The sequence below is a fragment of the Pelodiscus sinensis genome, chromosome 2 (genome assembly GCF_049634645.1).
Source record: "Pelodiscus sinensis isolate JC-2024 chromosome 2, ASM4963464v1, whole genome shotgun sequence".
NCBI classification, from domain to species: Eukaryota; Metazoa; Chordata; order Testudines; family Trionychidae; genus Pelodiscus; species Pelodiscus sinensis.
Genome location: NC_134712.1, coordinates 104,344,796 through 104,366,679, shown reverse-complemented (window position 1 = coordinate 104,366,679; position 21,884 = coordinate 104,344,796). Strand labels below are relative to the sequence as shown.

Genomic DNA, 21,884 nt, shown 5'->3' with positions numbered 1-21,884 from the left:
GTCTGCTTTAAAAATAAATCAACACCATTAACTCATTATGGTAGATCTTTCTATGAGAGAACTCCATGTAATCTCAGAACCTAATGCACTATTCCTTTCTGATTGGAAGGGCTCTGCTGATCATTTAGGACCCCACAGTGTAATAACTCAGTACTGCAGTGAGCCACAGGTGGGAAAATATAATTTTCTTTGTTACAGGCAGTCCCCGACTTAGGCGGATCCGACTTATGTCGGATCCACAGTTACGAACGGGGCTGCCCCGGAGTACACGGGCGGCGGGACCTCGTGGTCCCGCCGCCCATGTACTCCGGGCGAGAAAAGCTGCTCCGCTTCTCCCTGGTCTGCAGACCAGGAAGACGCGGAGCAAAGCTGCTGCCCTCCCCCCCTCCCCCCCCCCGCGGCTTTGCAAAGCCTCGGGGAAGCCGGCAGCAGAGCAGCCCAGGCGCGCCTAGGCTGCCTCGCTGCCCGAGCCCCCCCGCCGCTGTGCAAAGCCGTGGGGGGGCTCGGGCAGCGAGGCAACCCAGGCGCGCCTGGGCTGCTCCGCTGCCGGCTTCCCCAGGCTTTGCAAAGCCGCAGGGAAAGCCGGCAGCGGGACAGGCCAGACGCCCCGCGGCTGTCCCGCTGCCGGCGTCCTCAGAGGCTTTGCTCCCCGTCTCCCTGGTCTGCTGGTCTCCAGCAGACCAGGGAGACTGGGAGCAAAGCTGCGGAGGACCCAGGCGGCGGGACCGCGGTGCGTCTCGGTCCGCCGCCTGTGTCTTCCTGGTCTGCTGGGGTGGGGGGGGGGGGGGCGCAGCTAGTAGGCCCCCCCCCCCGGCAGACTAGGCTTTTCTCCGGACGCCTGTGGCAGAGCAGCTGGGGCGCTGCCGGTTGGTCCTGCAGCGCCGCTCTGGGCGCTACTGGACCAACCCAGCAGCACCCCAGCTGCTCTGGTCCTGATTCAGCCGCTGCTGGTCAGTTTCATCAGCGGCTGAATCAGGACGCCTGGGGCAGAGCAGATGGGGTGCTGCTGGGTTGGTCCAGTAGCGCCGAGGAGCGGCGCTACTGGAGCAACCCAGCAGCACCCCATCTGCTCTGCCACAGGCGTCCTGATTTAGCCGCTGCTGAAACTGACCAGCGCTGACTACAGGAAGCCCGAGGCAGAGTTGCTCTGCCCCGGGCTTCCTGGAATCAGCTGCTGATCAGTTTCAGCAGCAGCTGACTTGGGGACGCTTGGAGTTCTTAAGTTGATTCTGTATGTAAGTCAGAACTGGCGGTCAGTTTCAGCAGCGGCTGAATCTGGACGCCAGTTCCGACTTACATACAGATTCAACTTAAGAACAAACCTACAGTCCCTATCTTGTACGTAACCCGGGGACTGCCTGTACTAGGAAAAAGGATACACCCTTAGCTATTAATATCTGTTCCCAACCTTAAAAGATCTCTATGATGATAGTAACATCCGGAGTTTCTTTATCTACTATCTTCCATCAGTTCTTTAACATTTTATATATTTTAATAATAGCTAATATACAGCTACAGGTTGGACCTCACTGGTCCTGCACCCTCGGGACCTGACCTCCCTGCTGCCGCTGGGGCTGGGGCTGGAGTTCGAGTTCCCTTGCTCATCCTTTCTCTTCTTCACCTCTCCCTTAGTGTAATGGAACATTAGAGATCCCAGGACTCTTTGGAGCTTGTATGCCCATGAAAGGATGGCAAGATTTGCCTGCAAACAAGATGAGTGACACGAGCCACTTTTTTTTTTTTTCAAATAGTTATAGAGGTGTCACATTCTGAGGTACAATCCAGACCAGTGAAAGGTTGTTTCTCTGCCAGCCTTGAGTGCCTCACAGTGCTTTGCTGTTGTAACTCCCAATGTAGACCATTTCTTATTTGCCAAAGAACAGTCAGTTGACAGTGATTGCCAATTAATTTTAATGCCCAACTAGGGGCATCAGCTTGTCCCTTTTGTTGAGAAATTGGTTTAACTACTCACCAGACTTGTCCAGTAAACATGCTGTAGTCATAATTTCATCTTATGTTTATAACTCTTAGTATGCATTTTACACATACACTGTACAAGAATATTGATGATCCATGTGTTTAGTTTTTAAACCATACTTTACAAGACATATTTTGCACAGAGATTTTTTACAATAATGCACAGGGTTTGACTACAGTGATGCTTTGGGTCACAATAGGTTTAATATTAAAAAAAATTAAACACAAGGGAGTCTCTAAATGCTTAAGAAAATAGAATTTTTTATATGGGACCAGCTGAGTGTCAAACTAATTATTAAAATGGTCTCAGTTTCTGGTCTAGAAAAATATATGAAGATTATGATTTTCAAAAGCAACTTCTGAATTCATCTGCTTCAGTTGTTGAATCCAGATCTTGAAATCCCTCCAATAAGGGCTTGATCTCAAGCAGAGCTGAACACTGATACCCCTGAATATTAGACTCCTTTGGGGTGTCTCAGGTAAGGGGAACAAAATTGAAGGCATCCAAAGACATTATTCAAATGAAATGAGCAATGAAATCTTTGGTTTATAGAATTACTACGGTAGAAGAAACTACTACTCTGCTACCATTTCTGGATCTTTTTCAAATATGGAATGTGCAAACATACGGTTCCCATCTGAAGTGAAATGTGTCTGGCTAGCAATTCAAACTGTCAAAAGTATCTATTTACCAAGCTGTTTCAAACTTCTGAAAATCCAGAAAATGTTATTTAAATGTCTTATTCCATATCCTGCACAAATATTTTGTGTTGTCTGCAATAATTTTCTGAAGTAGTATCCATGCCAATTACCAGAGTTCCATAGTCCTGCTCTGCCTGTGTATACAAACAGTCCGGCTTAATGGAACTGACAAGACCATTTTGCTGCTTTAAACACCTCCTGAAAAACATAGACATAAAGTACAGGTTACACCTCTCTAAACTAGGACTCTCTGGTCCTGATGGACCATGGATGTTCCTGAACCAGAGAGCCCTGGACACTGAGGCTGTGTCCAGACTCCATGCCTCCGTCGACGGAGGCATGTAGATTAGCCAGATCGGAAGAGGGAAATGAAGCCGCGATTAAAATAATCGCGGCTTCATTTAAATTTAAATGGCTGCCCCGATCTGCCGATCAGCTGTTTGTCGGCAGATCGGGAGAGTCTGGACGCGATGCCCCGACAAAGAAGCCTTTCTTCATCGACACAGGTAAGCCTCGTGAAACCAGGTTTACCTGTGTCGATGAAGAAAGGCTTCTTTGTCGGGGCATCGCGTCCAGACTCTCCCGATCTGCCGACAAACAGCTGATCGGCAGATCGGGGCAGCCATTTAAATTTAAATGAAGCCGCGATTATTTTAATCGCGGCTTCATTTCCCTCTTCCGATCTGGCTAATCTACATGCCTCCGTCGACGGAGGCATGGAGTCTGGACACAGCCTGAGAGTCTGCCAGCAGGAGGGCTGGGGCCAGGAACCATGCCAGGCTGGCAGCCCTACTGGGGCAGTGGCAGTGGGGCTGGCAACCCTCCTGAGGCTGGGAGTCCTGCTCTGTCAATGGTGACAGGGCCAAAGGCTGGCAGCCCTTCTGGGCCAGCAGTTGTAGAGCCAGGAGTCCTGTTGAGGTGGTGACAGCAGGGCCAGGAGTTCTGATAGGTCAGTGGCAGTAGGGTTGGCAGCATGGGGGGCTGGCATTAACCTCCCCTGGTCCGGCAAAATCCCTTGTTTAGGACCAGTCAGGTCCCGAGAGTGCTAGACTCGAGAGGCTCTACCTGTACTATTAGAAGCCGTTAAAAGATGCTATTTGAATTACTGTGGTACGTACTTAGTACTATAAAGTTTATAAAAGAAGGTTGCAGAGTGTTAGCAGTCAAGACCTTACAGAAGCCTATTTGCTATATATTCTTAGATTTGCTTATGTAAACCTTCTGGTGACTACAGCCACAATTCATTTCTGAATTGTTTGTCCTAAAATATTTGTGAAATCTGAGGGGCTAGGGAAGGAGAGAGAGGAGGCTTAGTTAGCAAAACATGATGTTTAAAACAATTAATTAATATAATTACATTATTTCATGATTTCTTTTGTCTAAAAAAAAAAAATCTTCCCACCACATATTCCTGAGATCTTTCACTCTTCTATTAACATAATCCCTGTGAGCTGGGTTTCCTGTTATCCTGAAGTGTCTCTCTTTATCTCCCTGCCTGGCTCCCTCCATCCCAGAATCCTCAGATGAAGAACCAAAACATTTTAAAAAATAAGTGAGTTTCATGTCATTCTTGTGTACTCTGTCAAATTCATCCAGTCATGTAGGCTAAAGTGCAATAGTGGATGTCTGTATTAACGACACCTTGATTGGCCAGCAGGACCCTAGGTTCCACGCTGTGCCTCTGCCTTTTAAATGTAGCAAGAGGTCCCATGGGAATCTTGCTACATTTAAAAGGCTATGGCGCAGCAGTCAGACCCACTGCGAGCGGGGACTACTTGAGTCCTCGCTCTTGCTGTTTCCCCCACTGCGCCTCTGCCTCCCCTGTCTGCCCCCATGGATACAGTGCTGTGCAGAGCCAGCTTTTAAGCTGGCTCCCACTCTCCTGCCCCCCCCTTGCTGCCTCTCATCCAGAGGCAGCAAAGTGGGGGGAAGCGACTAGTGGAGTAGTGATTCGTTTACCTGATAAGCCTAGGCTTATCAGGTAGTTGACTAGTCGCTTACATCACTACTCTGAGGCTATGTCTACACTACCAGGTTATTTCAAAATAAGCTTATTCCTCTTAACAAGCAGGAGTTGTTATTTCAAAATAACAAGCCCACTATTTTGCAATAACAGAGTTAGCAGTGTGGATGCTTTCCTTATTTTGAAATAAGGGGTGTTATTTCATAATAACCCCCCAGTGTAGACATGCCCTGAGACAAACCAGTAGTAAAATGCACACATTAAAAATAATAGAAGAAAAATATTATGCCATGCCTTGGGCCCATAATAGATCCTACTAGGATATAGCTCTCTGGTGTGTGTTTGGTTTAAATAAATAAAATATTCTGAATCATAGAATCTAGTTATGTTAATACCATTTTTTGGAAACAGCTATGCAGGCAAATGTTGTTAAATTACAGGTTTTATCTTCTCCTTTGTGTGTCTTCAGGTAATGCTTTTTTATCATTAGGATAATGAATCAACTATTTCCAGGTCCAATTTCAGTGGCTAATAACATGACATGGAATTGTTTCAAAAATTAATAGTTGAGGTATCTAGGAACAGGATTCTCACTGACGATAATGTTTTTCTAATTCTACATTGCTATTTAATTTAGTGGATCAGTCTTGTCAGAGTTTTAGCCATCTTTCATTTCATTTCTTGCAAGGTTATACAAAGCTTTACTACTTCAGAAGTGAACAAATGGGGTAGGTAGTCTTTAAACAGCCTTTGCTATTTTCTCCAGCTTAGGTTTATTCATAAAGTTTCAGAATAATTTTTTGTATTTTTTAGTCCACTTGGTAGTCTAAACCGAATGCGTGTCTTCTGGATGAAGACAAAAATTATCTAAGGTGTTGGCCAGACTTGTCCAAGATGGCCCGATTTTCTTCTTTCTCTCATGCGTGGACATTTTTCTTCTTGGTGCCCTATTCATTGTAGCATAGCTGATGAATTTACAATTGATATTTATGAACTTCTCCTGACTACCAAATTAGATGATGGAAGTAAAATCTAATTTACATAATACAACTTACACTGTACCCTGAAAAAACATTTTACTAAAAATATAGCTCTACACGTAAGTCATTGCATGCCTTTGAGAGTTCACCCTTAATGTTACAGTGAGTGCTATAACTAGGACTATTAATACGGTGGTAGGTAGAAAGATTTTTTTTAGATCTTTGATATATTGCAAGAAAGTCAGAATCGCTGGATATGCTGTCTTAGAAATATGTCCCTAATGCAGTTTTCTTTTAAAATTAAAAGATCTACTTGATTATTCAATTGTAGCTATCGTTTGTGACCTTTAACTAAAATATTAAAGTCATTTTAAGGTGTCAGTAGACAATCCTATACTACAGTGTAGAGTGTGGAGTAAGAATCTAAATAGATAGTTTGCTGTGTAAAGTTCTCTTTTGTCTGTTCTCTTTCCACTTCCCCTTTATTCTGTGCTTTGTAAAGTGCAATTTACTTTTATGACAATCATCAATACCAAATTTGCTTTTTAACAGGCAAAGCGAAGGCTGGAACTAGGAGAAAGTGGTCACCAATATCTTGCTGAAGGATTAAAAACCCCAAAAGGAAAAGGAAGAGCTGCAACAAGAAGTCCAGATAGTCCAAAAAGTAAGGAAACTTGTTATATTCTGTGGTGTGATATCTAAAGCTATTTTGGACTTTCTTTATGATGCCCTTTCCTGAAAACCAAACAGCCAAAGGCCATGGCTGTAGAGGAACATTCAGGAAAATTAATCCAAATTAACTAAAAGTGTGCATTTAAAGCAGGCTAGTTAAAACAGTGGCTCTCAAACTTTCCAGACTAATGTACCCAAAATCAGGAGTCTGATTTGTTTTGCATACACTCCCAAGTTTCACCTCTCTTAAAAACTACTTGCTTACAAAATGCAAAAATGTCATAGGACACTATTGCTGACAAATTGCTTTTTTTTTCATTTTTACAATATAATTCTAAAATAAAGCAACTTAAAATATAAATGTTGTACAGTAAAAACTGCGTTAACTGGCCTGTACCAATTGGAAAGCTCTATAAACCTGCATTTCTGATCTTCATACAAAGTCTGGTTTGTGGTCTGGTTGGTGTGGGGCCAGCAGGCACTCCCTACTTGGCTCTGCGTGGCTCCCTGGAAGCAGTGATATGTTGCTGCTACTCCTAGGTGGAGGAACGGCCACGAAGGTTTGGAGTGTGGGAGGGAGATGCAGGGTGCTGGCTTTAGGAGGGAATTTAGATATGGGACAGCGCTCGGTGTTGGAGGTTGGGGCATGGGAGGGGTTTCAAGGTGCCAGATGTGGAGGGGCACTCACCTCAGGTGGCTCCCTGCAAGAGGCAACCTATCCCTGCTGCTCTTGGCAGAGGTGCAGACAGGCTGTTCTATGTGCTTCCTGTGGCTAGGAGCACTGCCCGAGGCACCCGTTAGCCATGGCTATGTCTACACTACCCCCTAGTTCGAACTGGGGGAGTAATGTAGTCATACGGAGTTGCAAATGAAGCCCGGGATTTGAATTTTCCGGGCTTCATTTGCATAAAGCCGGCCGGCGCCATTTTTAAATGCCGGCTAGTTCGGACCCCATGCCGCGCGGCTACACGCGGCACGGACTAGCTAGTTCGGATTAGGCTTCCTAGTCCGAACTAGCTAGTCCGTGCCACGTGTAGCCGCGCGGCACGGGGTCCGAACTAGCCGGCATTTAAAAATGGCGCCAGCCGGCTTTATGCAAATGAAGCCCGGAAAATTCAAATCCCGGGCTTCATTTGCAACTCCGTATGACTACATTACCCCCCCTAGTTTGAACTACGGGGGTAGTGTAGACATACCCCATGATTCCCAGTCAGTGGGCAGTGTGGAGCCAATGCTTTGGGAGGGGCCAGGCAGTGGCAGTGTGCAGAGCTTCCTAGCTGTACCTTCACCAGGAGCAGCAGGGACAGGTTGCCATTTATGGGTATCTGTCAGAGGTAAGCATCCCCTGCATCTGGCACACTGATACCCCTCCTGCACTCCAACTTCTTGCCCCAAGCTGCCTCCTGCACCCTAACTCCCTCCAGATCCCACACCCTGCATCTGCCACAGCACGCCAACCCCATGTCCAGGGCCCTCTCCCAATCTTTCTCCTTCGTTGTTAACTGGAATTTTTCACTTACCTGCACCCCCCCATTCCCAGAATGTACCAGATAAAAAAGCTTTTACTATACTTATATTTAGGCCCTACCAAATTCATGGACATTAAAAACATGTTACAAACTGTGAAATCTGGTCCTTTGTATGCTTTTATCCTATACTATACAGATTTCACAGGGAAGATCAGTGTTGCCCAAAATAGGGGTCCTAACCCAAAAGGGAGCTTCATGAAGACTGTCATATTGCCACCCTTCTGCGCTGCCTTCAGAGCTGGGCAGCCAGAGAGCCGTGGGAGTTTGCCTTGCACCAACTCTGAAGGCAGGTCTGTACCAGCAGCAGCACACAAGTAAGAGTGGCAATATCATACCACGTCACCCTTACTTCTGCACTGCTGTTGGTGATGCCTATACATTCAGAGCCGGGCTCCCAGCCAGCAGCCAGTACTCTCCAGCTGCCTAGCTTTGAAGATAGCACCACTGCCAGCAGCAGCACAGAAATAACGGTGGTAGTACTACAGCCCCCGTCCCAAAATAACCTTGCCAGTACCCCACAACTCCTTTTTTGGTTAGGCTTTTTACAATTACAGTACTATGGAATTTTAAATTTAAATAGCTAAAATAATGAAATTTACAATTTTTAAACCCCTATAACTGTGAAGTTGGCCAAAATTTCAGTGTATAAAATATAGAGAATTATAAACGAGTCACTGTATGAAATTTTAGTTTATGCTAATTTTAGTACAGGCACTCCCCGAGTTACATGGATCCGACTTACATCGGATCCCTACTTACAAACGGGGTGAGGCAACCCAGCACTAGCTGCTTCCTCCCAGCAGACCAGGGAGACGCGAAGCTAGCGCCCCTTCCCCCCCTAGCACACCAGGGAGACGCGGAGCGGCTTTTCTCAGCAGACACCTCAGCTTGAGAATAAAGGACTGAGGGAAGTGAGGTGTGGGAGAATAAAACTGAGCTCTGGAGAAATGTTTGGCTAGAGTTTCCCCTACAATATGTACCAGTTCCGACTTGCATACAAATTCAACTTAAGAACAAACCTACAGTCCCTATCTTGTACGTAACCTGGGGACTGCTTGTATATGCTAGTGCTTTTTACATAGCCTGTTGTAAAACTAGGCAAATATGTAGATGAGTTTATGTACCCCCTGGAAGACCTCTGTGCATCCTTAGATGAGAGCCATATTAAACCTGTTTATCTATACCAAAAGAAAGCCTCTTTCATTCTGAATGAGACTGTCTACAAAATGGTTTAATGTGTCTTAACTAATCTGCTTTAAATTCACATCTTTAGTTAATTTGGATTAGGTTTCCTTTAGGGAAATAAAATTTTGATTAATCAGCTAATTAAGTAGTTGATGGAATTTCCATTTGCAGTCCATGGCTCTTACTACATTTAAAAGGCAGAGGCGCAGTGGGGAACCTGGGGTGAGCAGGGACTTAAGCAGTCCCCACTTGCACCAAGTCCCGACTAAGGATGTTAAGGACTAGTCGACTAGTCGATTCCTGCCCCCCCCTTTGCTACCTCTATCAGATAGAGGCAGCACATAGAGGCAGCAAAGGGTGGGGGAAAGGGAGTACTTCAAAGGGACAGCACTGCATAGCTGAGCCTGGGTTCAGCTGTGTGGGCTGCCCCTTGGAAACGCCGAGATGGCGTTCAAAGGGCAGTGTCGCATAGCTGATTCCCAGCGGCTCAGCTGTGTGATGCTGCCCTTTGAACTCCGCCTTGGTGTTTCAAAGGGGTAGCCCTGCACAGCTGAGCCCAGGCTTAGTTATGTGGCGCTGCTTGCATTTCAAAGTGGCAGAGTCCCCAGCTGACCCCGGGTTCTGGGGTCCCCCACTGACACCGGACTCCAGGCTGCACTGTGGATTTGAAATGCCACATGGAGCCGGAGTCAGCTGGGGATCCCGCAGCTGACCCCGGGTTCTGTGTGACATTTTCCCAGAACCCAAGTTCAGCTGGGGACCAGTAGTGTATAGGGATGTTAAAATGTGTTTAATTCTGTAAATGTGTAACCACTGTAAATTGCAGCAGTTACATGTTTACACACAGGGGAGCAGGCAGGAGCCAATGCTCACGGTGAGCCAGCTTAAAAGCCTGCTTCCCACGAGTACCTGCTCCTGTCTGCCCCTCCCAGATGTTGCCTTTGGGGGAGATAATGGAGGTCGGGGGGGGAGGCTCTGCAGAAACTGGCACATGCTTTAAGCTGGCTCCCTGCATGTACCGACTCCCTAAGCCTTCTTCCCACATGTACAGAGGCTGTGTGTGTGTGTGTGTGTGTGTGTGTGTGTGTGTGTGTGTGTGTGTGTGTGTGTGTGAAAGATGATACAGAGACTGTGTGTGTATATGGGTGTGTGTGTAAGATGCGTGTAACCATTAGGATTAACTGATGAGCCTGGGCTCGTCGGTTAATCATGTAAATAGCTACACATTCACATGCATGGTGATAGTAGTGAGGGCAAATTGGGGGAAACTGTACTATATTGGTTTGAAGCATTTATTATAAAGTTACAGAGAAATATTATATAGTTTTGAATGCATTAACTGTCTGTCTTGTAAATTCGGTGTAAATCTTATTGATTCATTTGAGTTGTCGGTATGCTAGGGAAACTGTCCTTTGGTTCACCTACTTATAGTATACACCTACTATAAGCACCAAAGGTATAGTTGCTTTAAGTTAACTGTTACCCTAAAAGAGGGACAATCAATTCATGAAGAAAATTAGCTAGTAGCATGATAAGATGTAAGCAATTGGTATTGCTGCCAAGATAAAAGTCTATTGAAATATTGTTAAAAATGATTCAGAGGGGTAGCTGTGTTAGTCTATACCTGAAAAACTTAAAAACCAACATATGGTCCTGCAGCACCTTAGAGACTAACAAAAAATCTAGATGGTATCATGAGCTTTTATGGGCATTTCTGAATAAGTGGGTTGTGCCCACAAAACCTCATGATACTATCTATATTTTAGCTTCCCATACTAAATTAGCTTCCCATACTTTGCACAGCCTTAAACTTTCATTGTGTCTTATCTGTTAAGCTAATGGGAAGTGTGGGAGTGTGTTTTAATTAAGTCCATGTGTGTTGATCCTATGAAAATCCATATAAATATCCAATGGTAGGTTTTGTGCCAAGGAGGAAGTTTAAGAGCTCTCTCTAATAACATATGTAGGAAGCTTCTGCAAAACATATATGTTGCTTCAAATACCCATTTTAGAACTGAAGTGGGCAAACTGATTTGAACAGCAGCTAACTAAATTCATTTCTTTCTTCCTCCTTCCATTTTTATTTTCATTTTTCTTTCAAGCTCCAAAATCTCCTTCAGAAAAGACTCGGTATGATACATCACTTGGTCTTCTCACAAAGAAGTTCATTCAGCTGCTGAGCCAGTCCCCTGATGGAGTCGTGGATTTGAACAAAGCAGCAGAGGTCCTCAAGGTGCAAAAACGGAGGATTTATGATATTACTAATGTACTGGAAGGCATCCATCTCATTAAAAAGAAATCCAAAAACAACATTCAGTGGATGTGAGTATTCACCTTCCTTCTCCAGTCCTGCTAGCTGACTGCACAGTTATAAAGCGCCAGTGTTTCCCCGTTTCTGCTTCCAGCCTCACGCTTCTGCTCCCAGGCATAATACAAGGTGCCACCTTTGAGAAACTTGGTTTAAATTGACTGCTTTAAGATGTTTTAGGGGATGAAAGCTTCAGTAATCAAGTCTTGTAATTTAAACACCCTTTTCTTCCCCTTACCACCTCCTTCTACAGTGCAGTTTTGAGTTTTAATTATGATTATGAAGACTTTGCTTTCTTTGGATTTGTAGGGGCTGCAGTCTATCTGATGATGGGGGCATGCTGGCGCAGTGTCAAGGTCTGTCAAAGGAAGTGACTGAACTCAGTCAGGAAGAGAAAAAATTGGATGAATTGATCCAAAGTTGCACCCTGGACCTCAAGTTGCTAACAGAGGATTCGGAGAATCAGAGATATCCTTTATGCCATCATTTTCAAAGGTGGTTAACTCCTTGCTGCTAGGGAAAATTGTCAAAATAGAGATCAGTGTCACGCAACACTGAAAATTCCTTCCAAAAGATAACAGTTTGTGGTGATGGAATGCAGATGTAGCTAAGAAGGCACTTATACCAATTATAAAATTGTACATTTAACATTTCTGGAGCATATAAAAATGTTAATGTATGAAGAAGTCCCAAAATATCCATCTTTAGATAAAGTATAGGACAAAGAGTTCAGCAGTTTCATTACAGTGCAGTGAAGAAAAAACTTTTCACCAAGTTCAACAATGTCTTTTAAAACATTATGCTCAGATCAAAACCCATTTTTTGCAAAAATAAGCCAAGATTGTGTGTAGGTATTTGTATAATAATACTTAGATCTTGTGTGTGTGTGTGTGTGTGTGTGTGTGTGTGTGTGTGTATGCACATATTTATTGTTTGATATGTGAAGCACCTAGCACACTCTTTGCACTGCAGAAATGAAGACTTATGATGACAGTTACTATTAAGTGTTAATTTTTGATAGACCTGAACTTTAAATTATGACAGCTGTGGAGCCCGGTGGACCAGTACTAATTACCCCAACTGCATCCTACCTATGTATCTCAAAACTTTAGACTGCACACCTGTAGAAAGGAGATGGCAGTTCAGCCATCTTGCTCATTCAAATCCTTTGCCTCTCTACTGAGATTTCCCATAAAGGTAGAGTGCATAGTGGCTTTTTATCAGATGCAAATTTAAATAGAAGCACCAAATCAACTTTCTTTTGCAATGGATTTGGATTGGAACTGCTTCCTGTAGGTTACATTATCCAGTTTTCTAAACCATCTAGTCCCTCTTAATGCTTTCAAGATCTGAACATTATTACAGTTTGGACAGTTGACAAGTGAGAATGCAATTTCCTCTGTTGGAGAAATAAAAGTAAGGCTGGTCTTATTCCAATATACCTAAGGTAATAATATTACTCTCCAAATCTACTGCCATCATCAGTACAGGAGTATAGAACCCATGCAGACTGGACTTAAACAGTGTCCAGATACCACCTCACAGGGGAAGAAAATACAAATAGTAACATTAATTTTTTTCAAAAGCATTTTTTTATTTTAATGTGAATATGCTGCCTTTTTGATTGGAAGGACTCCTTAGCACTGATTACATTAGCTTATGTTACGTATCAAGATATTCGAAAAATTAATGGCCTTAAAGACCAGACTGTTATAGTTGTGAAAGCACCTCCAGAAACAAGACTTGAAGTGCCTGACCCAATGGAGGTAAGAGCACCATATTATACATCTCTTATAATGTAATTTTTACATTTCATGTTACAAAAATAAGGTGAAATGTAAATACAGGGATCAATGTGGAATTACACACTTGTGACAGAAAGGTCACCATTGTAATGCTTGCTACTATAGAACTTTGCTGAAATTTGAAATCTTCTTTTAGCAGAGTGCATTGATACATTTATCTAGTACCGGAGGACCTATTGAGGTTTATCTATGTCCAGAAGAGAATGACAGCCTCAGTCCTATGAAAACATGCAATCAAGACCACAACGGAAATATCTCAAAAACAATTTCCAAAGGTAAAATTAAACAGTTGTCTGGCTTTTTGGTTTGTTTTTGTGTGTGTATGGTTTCGAGACTGCATATTAGAAAATGTATTCCCCCCCATTTCTCATTTGCTTATCATCACGGTTGGTATTCATGTAAGGCAGTGGTCCCCAACCTTTGGAGGTTGCCGGGCGCCAGGGGGGGTGGCCGTTCGCCCGCTGGGCACCAGGGAGCGGGGCCCCCCCATAGCCGCGCGCCCAGGGGCGGGGCCTCCTCCAAGAGCCGCACGCCCGGGGCCGCTGTCCTCCCCCCCCCCAAGCGCCGCACGCCCGGGGCCGGCGCCCCCCCCCCAAGCGCTGCACGCCCGGGGCCGGCCCCCCCCCAAGCGTCGCACTCCCGGAGCCGGAGCTCCCCCCCAAGTGCCACGCGCCTGGGGCCGGAGCTCCCCCCCAAGTGTCGCGCGCCTGGGGCCGGCGCCTCCTCCAAGCGCCGCGCACCCAGAGCGCGGGCTGCCAATTTGCGGCGCTCCTGGGGCCGGCGCTCACCTTGCTCCTGGGGCCGGCGCTCACCTTGCGCCCGGGGCCGGCTCCGGCACCATGCATGCGCCACGTACCCAGGGCCAGGCCAGCCCCGAGCACTTGGCGGGCGCACACGAATGCCCCCCGCGGGCACCGTGTTGGGGACCACTGATGTAAGGTATGAAACTACATGTCCAAAGTGTAACATAAATATGTGCAACATTGAAAATATATCTAGATTCTTATTTGCTGACCTCCAACAATAGGCAATGAACAAATAAAATGTTTCTCATAATCAGAGGCAGAATTTGAAATTCACTTATTGTCGTCTGCAGATAACCAATGTAAGTCATTGATGACATTTTATATTTATTTAGAGAGCCTTAAATGTATTAACTTTGAAACAGTGTGAGTCATTCTCTGTGGCCTACTAATACTTTAATACAGTAATAACAGGCTTTACTTAGTGGGTCCTATTGAAGAATTAGTGTTTTTTTAATTTAATTTAATTATAAATAATTGCTCACAGATATCACTTTTCGCATCATGATTTTGGTAAATAGTTGAATGAATTTTAAACTGTCGTGGTCAGTTTGTTACCAGTGTTAGTAATATTTTTCCTGATAGCCTACCTATACAGAATAAACAGCATATGTCTACACAGCAGCATTATTTCGGATTAACTGACATTATTCTGAAACGACATAGTTCAGGTCTACACAGCAAGCAGTTATTTCAACATAATGTTGAAATAATGTCAAGCTGCAGGACTTATTACTCCAATTCCTGTAACCCTCATGTTACAAGGAGTAAGGGAAGTCAGAGGAAGAATGCTCTAACTCAGTCTTCCTGCTGTGTAGACTGCACAAAAAGCTGAAATAAGCTATTTCAACTTAAGCTACGCAATTGACGTAGCCCTTCTGTGTAGATGTGCTTGTAGAAATAAACAGAAAAAGAGAGGCACTTTTTATTTGCTGTGTGTTTAAATAACATGGTGAAAAATACTCTTTTGCAGCATTTAGCAAGTTTATCTCAGCTCTGCATAATATTTCAAATAGGATAAATTATCTTTTATTTTCACATCTTCCAGATCTGGCTTCTGGTAACTCAGGACAAGGGGACTGCTCAGTAAATATGGCAAACCTCTCTCCATTGGCCTCTCCAACCAACCTTTTGCAGCAAACAGAGGACCAAATACCCTCAAACTTTGAAGGGCCGTTTGTGAACTTGTTGCCTCCTCTGCTTCAGGAAGATTACCTGCTGAGCCTTGGGGAAGAAGAGGGCATCAGTGATCTCTTTGAAGCTTATGATTTAGAAAAGCTTCCCTCACTGGTGGATGAATTTATATACAGCTGATTATATTTTGTCAATAATTTTCCATATAAACAATTTTTTAAAAATGGAACCAGAACTCTGTGTCCCCCCACCCTCCCTCCATCCTTCCTACTGCTGCAAGTAGCATTACAGAGTTAACCACAGACTCCTGAACAATGCTGACATTTTAATGATATACTTCCTAGAATGGTAGGAACGCAACTGTAGGCTCTTGCAACAAAGCCTTGTTTGACCCTAGGCTCCAGTGCCTTGTGCATCAATGAGTGGCACAGCATGCAGGCAAGTGATCATAAATGATTCCTCTTTTTATCCCCTCATCCCCCAGTTTCTGCTTACTGTATACAGTGGGCTTGTGGAGAAGGGCTAAATAAACTGGTTTAGTTGCAAATAGCAATTTTAAAATTGTATTTCAAGCTGTGCCTTCTGTGGAAAATGCATGTCTTCTGAGTCTCACAACATGGATTGTACCTGAAGTAATTGTATGTAGGAAGTAATGCAAGAGTGTGAAATGAGTTTCTTGAGCTCTTCCTGGAATGTTTAAATTGCTCTAATTCATTGCTCAAACTGAGCATTATGTGTCTCAGTATGAAGTCGGATACTGATGTCCTTAACTTTTTAATAAAAAATAACCTTTCAATTTAGTCTATATTACAAGTATGGACAAAGGATACAGTTCTGCCACTTCTCATAGTAACCAGAGATTTTAAAATGCTTACATATGTGTGTGAAAGTGTTTCTCATTTTAAAATGGAAGAAAGATGCACAGTTCAATTTTACGGCCCCCAGTGTGCACACTAGACCTGGTACATAATTTTTGTGGTACTAAGTGGGGCTTTGTGTTAAGTGCCTACTAGATATGCACTGTGTTTTTCTCTCTGTGGAAAATAATTTATACCAAGCTTTGTTTGTTCAGTATACCATATTTATGTCAGTGGGTAAGCTGCCTCTGCTTCCGGCTTCTATAATTCTTCCCTCCAGCAACACAGAGCTTTTTTCCCCAAAGCAAGAACTACATAACTGTAAGTACCACATTAACTGAATTATGTTTATTTTTCTGAAACTCTTTGGTAGTATAGTAAAGCACCAATATTTATTTTTGAAAGCGAGAGGAATTCTAATAAGTCTTAAATATACCTTCTGTTTTTGTTTAAAATGTTGCCACTTTATGGGCTAAGTATTGGTTTAGATGATGCCCCATATAATCTTTTTTTGTTTGCATTACTGTTGTGATTATCTGACATACATAGTAAATTAATAATATTTTGTATTGTAGTTTGAGTATTATGTATGCAGGTTTTCTGGTACCCTTGAGTTGCTGCTATAAAAGCTCACACATGAAATGGCTAAAAGTAACAGTACTAGAATAAAAACTATATGACTGAGTGAGCCTTAGAAAATAACAATGTATAAAGTGCAACACATTAAGAACTGTTAAACAGTGTTAAGTATGTGTTTATGTGTACAAATGTGTGCATAGTTCATTAAGTGGTTATATTTAAGTTGCTATATGTTCTATACTCACACTTTAGTTAGTTAGCAGATTTGTACAATAGGAATTAATTTGTAAACACTGCCAGAATACTTTCTAGCTTGTTTGTAATTTTTAAGAGTTTTTTTTTTTAAATGATGTGGATCTGTAAATAAAATTACAGTATTTAAATTTTAGTTGTGTGGAAGAGGAAAGTAGAAGTTGTGTAAGCATGACATTTTCTGAGAGACAAGGGGGCACTTTTTTGGGAAGGATAAAATTAAGACTAATAGATTATATTATTGTCTTTTTTGTTATGCTGTTTGTGTAAATTAAACACTTGTCCCAATGTGTGTGGGCAAAATACTAATCTAATTTAGCTTTGCATTGTATGCTAGTTGAGAGTGGAAAAAAACTGTAAAATAATGTGTTTTAAAAAAAGCTTTTATGAGTTTTGTAAATAGATTTATTAAAGGGTGACCTATTCTCTAGCTGTGATCTTACCACTTTAAATGGATGTAATTTGAATAAATTTTGTATGGTAATGAATCAATAAAAAAGATTTTTTTAAAGAGTTTTGATTTGTATACAGGTGTTTCTTTTAAAATATTTAAATATTTGTTACTCTTGGTACTTTTAGATAAATAGAATTTGTCTTTAAAAGATCCTTCCTTCATTAGGTATAGCTGTTGTTTTTTTCTCTTTTATTTAAAAGAGAAACTTCTTCTGTTTATGTAGAATTGCTTATTAGCCAGTCAGGTTTTACCATTCAACACCATAACTATTCTAATAGATTACTTGTCTATTTAGTACTGACAGTATGCTCAGTACTAAACAAGACAGAAAAATAAAGACAGATTCTTACAAGATATGACACATTAGGAAAACAAGTAGTGGGTTGACAACATTTTATTTAACTTTAAGTATTATGAATACCTACTTATGGCCTTCACAGAAGAAATGGTTTTAGGAGTGGCGTTGAGTATAGATTGGTAGGTTAAGGAACTGATGTGAAGATTCCCCATTTGAATGACTATTAATTATATTGAAGACATTGAAGGATGTCTACCCTACTATGCAAACCCAGGGTTAGTAGAACTTGAGTTAGCAGACCCAGATGCTTGAGCATCTATTCTCACTTGTGTCCGAGACAGAACATCAGGAATGACTGCCCGTCGCAGGGAGCCATAGCCTGTAATACCTCTGAGGCTGGTATAGGGGGCTCTGTCTGTGAGGTGGAGTGTTTTCCATATAAGGGCATGTAAATTAATAATCTTCCCCTGCTCGCTCCACCCATTGCAGTAACAGATCAGCCAGTGGGCTGACTGGTGCTCAGGCCTGCTACTCCACCCACTGCAGCAAAAACCAACCTATGGGGTGATAAGTTCACAGGCAATAAAACAGGCAGGCAGCCCCTCTCTCACTGGGGATTCGCATTGAGTGAACGCCTGGCCTGATCACCCAGACGCCTTGCACCCCCCGCTCTTGAGTCTTACTGAGCGTACTCCGAGTTGGTCGACCCGAGTGGAGACAGTTTATGAGCGTGTGACCGGTACTTGTGTTCCTGCTGTCTCCAGAACTGGTATAACACCCCTTCCCCCCCACCATCATCCCTATCCTAATTGATTTTTTAGTTGTCCTTATTGCTTACCAAGTGACAGTGGCTAAAAAGTTACTAAGTTAGTTTATAAATAGTTGTGGTTTAGGTTTTTTACTGTTTCCTTGTATAAAGTTGTGTAAATAGTCAGCCCTATGGATAATACCAGTGTTAATTCAACTGTTCCTAACCCCTGGGCAGTTATTGGGAATTATTGTGATTTAGAAAAGCCTCAGGGAATTGTTTTGTGTTGTCTGGCAATCTGTTTAATTTTTGTTCTGATGATTGTCTGGCGCCATCAAAATAAAATCAGTTTGTGCTTTTTGAAACCCCCAGTTGTGGTCTCATCCTTTCCGGCATCCCTTCGAACCTCGTGTATTACGGGGACTGACAACTTGTATCCCTGGTTATGATTTGTTGAACCCTGGGTCACAACCTAGTCTCTAGCATCCACACTGCATTATTGAGGTTGGAGTCCAACCATCCATATCCCAGACTTCCTAGTGCCTTCCTTCCAAAGTGTGCCCTTTGTTCATGGTGCAGTATAGGAGAAATTGATGGTCCATCAACTTGAGTATCAGAGAACAGAAGGAAAGTTGACCCATGGGATTGTGGAATACTTTGGTGGACTTCCAGAGCACAAGTCCACTGGTGCTACTGCTATAGTGCACAGGAATAGGGCTTGAAGCCTGAATTCCAGCTTTATTCAAGCTCAGCCTCTCCATTCCTATGGGGTCTTAGGACCTTGGCTCATAGCTCTGGGTTAGCAAGATTTGTGTGTAGACAGAAGGTGGGTTAGCTCTGAGCCTGAGTTCAAACCCTAGATCTACACTGCACTGTAGACATATGCTAGAGCGACACTGTCATAAAAACAGTAACTTAGATGAGAATTGGGGTCTCTACCTTACCTCCCTGGTCAAGGCAGGATCTGACGGGATGCTAGACTTGCACCCAGATAGCTGATGGATAGAATCCTATGCTAAGGCTCTACCTGTGTGAAACACATCTTTTTGCCTTCCCCTTCTGAGGCTCCAGCATGGTGGGCAACAATGGAAAACTGAGCTTATTGCCAGGGGAGATTGTCTTGTTGACCAAAAGGGACTGCTGACAACCATGAACAGAGTTGAATACTTATGATAATGGCCTACTGTTTCTCTACAGCTGCAGAAAAATGGAGGAAGAATCCTTTCATTCTTTCAGGGTATGGGTTTAGGGCAGGGGTGGGGAAACTGAGGCCTGGGGGCTGGATGTGGCCCCTGGCTTGACTGGATCCGGTCCCCATGGCTCAGGGTCCACCCAGCATTAGGGAGCCGCCACAGGCACATCAACCCCCCTTATCCGTATTAGTAGACCCATGGCTTTGACACACTTTTCTACTTGGTATAGGGAGAAAATCGGTTGTTCCTAGAAAAAAGGATTCAAAGGGTACTGCAAAATGGCTTATGATGACATCCTTCATGCAGCTATAAAAAGCTGTGTTTTTTAAGCCATTGAGGAGAAACAGGCTGCTCCAAAATAAAACTGTGAATATCTGCACTTTGAGATGTTTCAGATATGTGATCATTCTCTCTTCAGGTGAGATATTGTTGCAAGTTAAACATCAGTTTTGTTGTTTATTCTCTCTGGTATCAGTAAGACTTATTAGAAACCCAATGTTGCTGCTATTTAAGTCCAGGGGAGATTGGGCACAAGTTGGCTTAATTTTAAATGTGTAATTTTGAATGAGTATTGCAAAAACAAATGTAAAACAGTGTATGTTGGGAATGCAACATGATTTTAAGTAAGGTAAATTAAACCAAATGTCCCAAGTTTTGAAACTAAGTCTCAATAATTTTAATAGGATAACCGCAGGTGGCTTTGTAAAATCTCAGCCATAGATTCCTGCAGGAACAGCATCCAGTGAGCCTCCACAGATGCAGGAATATAAAGCATGACTGGATGAAGAGAACAGGTCTAAGCTGATATTGAGGGAATGTTGTCGTATTGGTATTACAGTTGGTCCTTTTTGACCTGAGCACTAGTCAAAGTTTGGGATCCTGGAGATGTTCCAGAACTGTTGACTAGCATTTTTTTTAATGCAATATTCCTTGTTGATGTGGAATGTACATTGTCTTGTGTTTGCTCACAGCACCAAGAAGATTCTTTTATCTCTGACCTAGAAATCTCTCCTCAGGTTTGTTCAGGGCCAAACACCAGGCTTTCAGGTCCTTCTTCAGGCTTTTGTTGCTCTGCCCCTTGGAATTCTCCCTTCCCTCATATACATTTCACTTAAATAATACTTACCTAATGCTCCTGGGTAAATTTACACACTCCTTATGCATTAACTGGGGGCCTAGCTTTGAACAGCTATTTTAACTGAAGGCAGTGTTCACACTCATCAGTCTCAATTAATTTTTAACTTAACGGGTAACAAAGTTTCACTCAACTCATAACATTGCAAAACCACCTTCTAGCATCACTGGAGGAAGTTCTAGTGTTGCCAACACTTCCAGTTCTACCTTGAGTCTTGCATTATTTTATTGTAGAAAAGCTCCAGCACATGAACTGCATGATTATGTAAGAATACGAGTTCTGTTTTTTTCAGAGAAATGTTCTCACACCACTGGTTGTGGAGAGAAGCTTGCAAATGGGACCTGATTGTACTTTAAGGACTGAGGTACAGAACCCAAAATATTTTAAATATTTTAAACCAACAGCCTCATAATTCTCCTGATGTCTGGGGACCTGATTCCTTCATTTTTGAAGCCTGAAGGTTGGCATTATTGAAATACACATTTGCATCAAACATCAATAAAAGGGCTTATGGCTGTGCAACACAACCTAGGCTCATGAATGGGCCACACGAGTGACCCTCCTTCATCTCAGTGAACTATAAGGTTGTCAGAACCAAGATGGTCTCCTGGGATAGGGTAGTTTTGCTACCTGCTTGCATATCTAGAATTTTCTGGGTGTGCTGTTTGAACTGTAGCAGTGCTTTGAGAGGATGTAGGGGGAGTGCCCAGCTCTCTCTGCCAGTGATGTGTACAATCAACCTGCACCTCATTTCATATGTGTGTGTTATGTTAGTAATACTGGTAGCAAAAAAAAACAAACAACCCCCCCCACACACACACACCCCACAAACAACCCTAGTAGGGGAAACTGGCATCCCTGCACCGGGCACCAATAATCCCAATGCACCACAGCTTGCATTATGCAACCATTAGCTTATGTTTCTAGGGGCCATAAGCAGTATCTTGTTCTGGGCTTTGAGACAGATTTTGGTGTGATCTATCCTGGTGGCTGCACGTGAGCTGAAGTCGTGTCACCCTTCACAATGTCCCAGAACAGGGGCCTCTGCAGCCCCAAGGCGGCCGTGCTGTGTCCTCAGCATCCCAAGGCGCGTGCTGCTAGCTGCGGTGCTTTCAGCGGGAGCCTCCCAAGAGCCGGGACTCTGTCCCCCGGCAGTCCTGGGGACGCTGCTGCGCACGCGCAGCCGGCAGGCAGGTGGCAGCCCCCTGGCGGCAGAGAAAGGCAGCGCCCCAGGCAGCCCTAGCTTCGCCTCCCTCCCCCCTCCCGTCCTGTGAGCGCCGCGGCGGACTTGGGGGCGGAGCTAGCCTCGC

General features: G+C 43.5%; 1 protein-coding gene across 3 annotated transcripts in view; it reads left to right on the top strand.

Moving 5' to 3' along the window:
- The window catches only part of E2F3 (E2F transcription factor 3), a 55,608-nt gene extending 38,349 nt beyond the window's left edge, over positions 1-17,259 (top strand). For 2 of the 3 annotated variants that reach the window (XM_075921166.1, XM_075921168.1), the window contains exons 2-7: positions 6,175-6,286; positions 11,111-11,330; positions 11,626-11,786; positions 12,970-13,082; positions 13,258-13,396; positions 14,973-17,259. In XM_075921166.1, coding sequence (XP_075777281.1) covers positions 6,175-6,286; positions 11,111-11,330; positions 11,626-11,786; positions 12,970-13,082; positions 13,258-13,396; positions 14,973-15,238 — 1,011 coding nt within the window. In that variant the 3' untranslated portion in view covers positions 15,239-17,259. The remainder of the gene's footprint in view (positions 1-6,174; positions 6,287-11,110; positions 11,331-11,625; positions 11,787-12,969; positions 13,083-13,257; positions 13,397-14,972) is intronic. The other variant, XM_075921167.1, reaches the window with a different exon arrangement.
- Positions 17,260-21,884: the final 4,625 nt, after the last annotated feature.